This window comes from Castor canadensis, chromosome 1 (assembly GCF_047511655.1).
Source record: "Castor canadensis chromosome 1, mCasCan1.hap1v2, whole genome shotgun sequence".
Lineage (NCBI taxonomy): Eukaryota > Metazoa > Chordata > Mammalia > Rodentia > Castoridae > Castor > Castor canadensis.
The window spans coordinates 7,898,929-7,901,250 of NC_133386.1; the positions used below are offsets into that span (position 1 = coordinate 7,898,929).

The window sequence follows — 2,322 nt, forward strand, 5'->3', positions numbered from 1 at the left end:
GGGCTTTCTTTCCCATGAGGCTAAGAAGGAAGAAGAATCCTAGTCAAAGCGATGGCTGGGTTGGGGTAGGAGCCAGCCCTTAGGGTCAGTGGAAAGACTGTGGTGATTGCAATGGAGTCTGTCTGGGTGGAAAGCTGAGAGGAGGGAGGGTGGGGGAAGAGAGGAACCGCAGCAAGACCTTCTCTGGCTGGCATCCTCCCTCACCTATGGGAGCAGAGGATCCCCAATAAAACCAAACTTATGGTGATATGCACAGCAATCCATCTGATGCACTGACACCCATCAACTCCATCTTCTATTTCTGACAACAGGTATACAGGAGAAGACAGTGATTTCCCAAGAATGGAGCCAATGACAGTGACCATGAGTCCTCTGGAATCTACACTCTGTACCAAAAATGAATCCCTGGATCAAACAACATGGTCATCAGAGCACATGACTGAGCCCCTATTCAATGTGGAAAGAGCACACCGTTACAGCTACATGTCTCTGCTCATTTGTGTGCCAGGAGTAACTGGGAATGGACTTTTGATATGGTTTCTCATTTTCTGTGTCAAGAGGAAACCGTTCACCGTCTACATTCTCCACCTCGCCATTGCTGACTTCATGGTCCTCCTCTGCTCATCCATCTTTCAGCTGGTGAACAGCTTCCACTTCCAAGATGACACTCTAATGAGCTATGTGGTCCTCCTCATGATTTTCGGCTACAACACAGGTCTGCACCTCCTCACGGCCATCAGTGTGGAGCGCTGCCTCTCCGTGCTCTACCCCATCTGGTACCAGTGCCGCCGCCCAAAGCACCAGTCTGCTGTGGCCTGCACACTGCTGTGGGCCCTCTCTGTGCTGGTGTCTGGGTTGGAAAACTTCTTCTGCCTTCTGCAAAATGAGCCTAGGTTCCCGGAATGTCGCTATGTGTACATTTTTTCCTGTGTCTTGACATTTCTTGTCTTCGTTCCTCTCATGGTCTTCTCCAACCTGATCCTTTTCATCCAAGTCTGCTGTAACCTGAAGCCACGTCAGCCAGCCAAGCTGTACGTGACTGTCATGGCCACCGTCGTCCTGTTTCTTGTCTTTGCCATGCCCATGAAGGGCATCATAGTCTACTATTCGAACTCCAGAGACGAGTCTGTGTGGAGATTCCTTCCCTATCTGAATATGTTGTCCACTGTCAACTGCAGTGTCAACCCGATCGTCTATTTTGTGGTAGGTAGTGTGAGGAGAAGGAAGAGTAGAAAGTCCCTAAAAGAAGCCCTGCAGAGGATCTTTGAAGAAAAGCCAGGACCAGGCTCACGGGAGAACATTGCACCTGGGCAACGCTCTCGGGCCTCCACGTTCCTCCACTAGGACGTCCTGGAAGGGAGGCTGCTCTACATTACCTCAGTGTGGGAAAAGGTGACGCTGTTCTGAAACCACTTGTCCATTTTCCCATCTGGTGGCCCCACTATGATTAAGAAGAAATCCCTGATTTCTCCTGGGAATTAATAAGACTTGCTGGCCATGTGATCCACTTGCCATTGAAACTCTGTGGAAGCTAGCATTTTTCAACACTTAACTGTCTCCGAGGTGCTGAGCTCTGAGCCTCATTTAATCTTAACAACCTGTGAGCCATCGTTGTTATTCCACTGTCACAGAAGAAGGAAATGGGCTCAGGGGTTTAGTGAGGTTACAGGGCATGAATGTGGCCAAGTCACACTGGGACTCAAGGAGTCTGGATCCCAAGGACAGAACAGCTAATGTCATAAACTATTTATACCCATGTCATCCTTCTTTGCTTCTGTGCATCCCTCCCTCCCTTCCTCCATCCCTCCCTCCCTTTCTTTCCATAACATGGGCGGCATACACATTCATGCATGAAACAGAAGTCGCTGAGGAATACCTTCTTTGCCAAATGCATACAGAACAAGCTCGTGTTCTTCCAGAATGTGTCTGGCCATAGCTAGCACAGTTTCTCCAGCCCACCATCCCTCATCCCTCAAGTCCTTGCTGAGTAGCTGATTTGAAGCACTGCCAATTCTTTGGGGAATGAGGTATTTTCTTTTTTTATTACAAAGGAAACATTCTGCTGTATTCCCAAGACACTGCTGACAAACTTCACTACATTTAGTCTCCAGCACTGTTTATAGCTATTGCTTACCCAGCCATTTCGTTATCGGGATAATCTTGCAGTTCGACTGGTTGTCACATAATAAAATCTTAAATGTAACACCCCTTCACTAGGGATTTTACTGAATGTTCTATGATTTGGTGGCATTTGGACAGTTCCAACAAATGCTAGGAGTGTGCATCATAAGGCATAAATTAGAAAATGTGTTTGTAATAAAT

At 47.7% G+C, this 2,322-nt stretch overlaps 1 protein-coding gene across 1 annotated transcript; it reads left to right on the forward strand.

Annotated features, from left to right (window-relative positions):
- The first annotated feature begins 316 nt into the window (after positions 1-316).
- Positions 317-1,615, forward strand: LOC109682985 (mas-related G-protein coupled receptor member H-like). Its single transcript, XM_020158606.2, has one exon. It carries the CDS (start codon positions 343-345, stop codon positions 1,342-1,344), a length of 1,002 nt encoding a protein of 333 aa, XP_020014195.2. The 5' UTR covers positions 317-342; the 3' UTR covers positions 1,345-1,615.
- Positions 1,616-2,322: the final 707 nt, after the last annotated feature.

What these genes read in the sequence shown, in the direction of transcription:
- LOC109682985 (XM_020158606.2), top strand. Translation starts at nt 343, where the DNA reads ATGGAGCCAATGACAGTGACCATGAGTCCTCTGGAATCTACACTCTGT.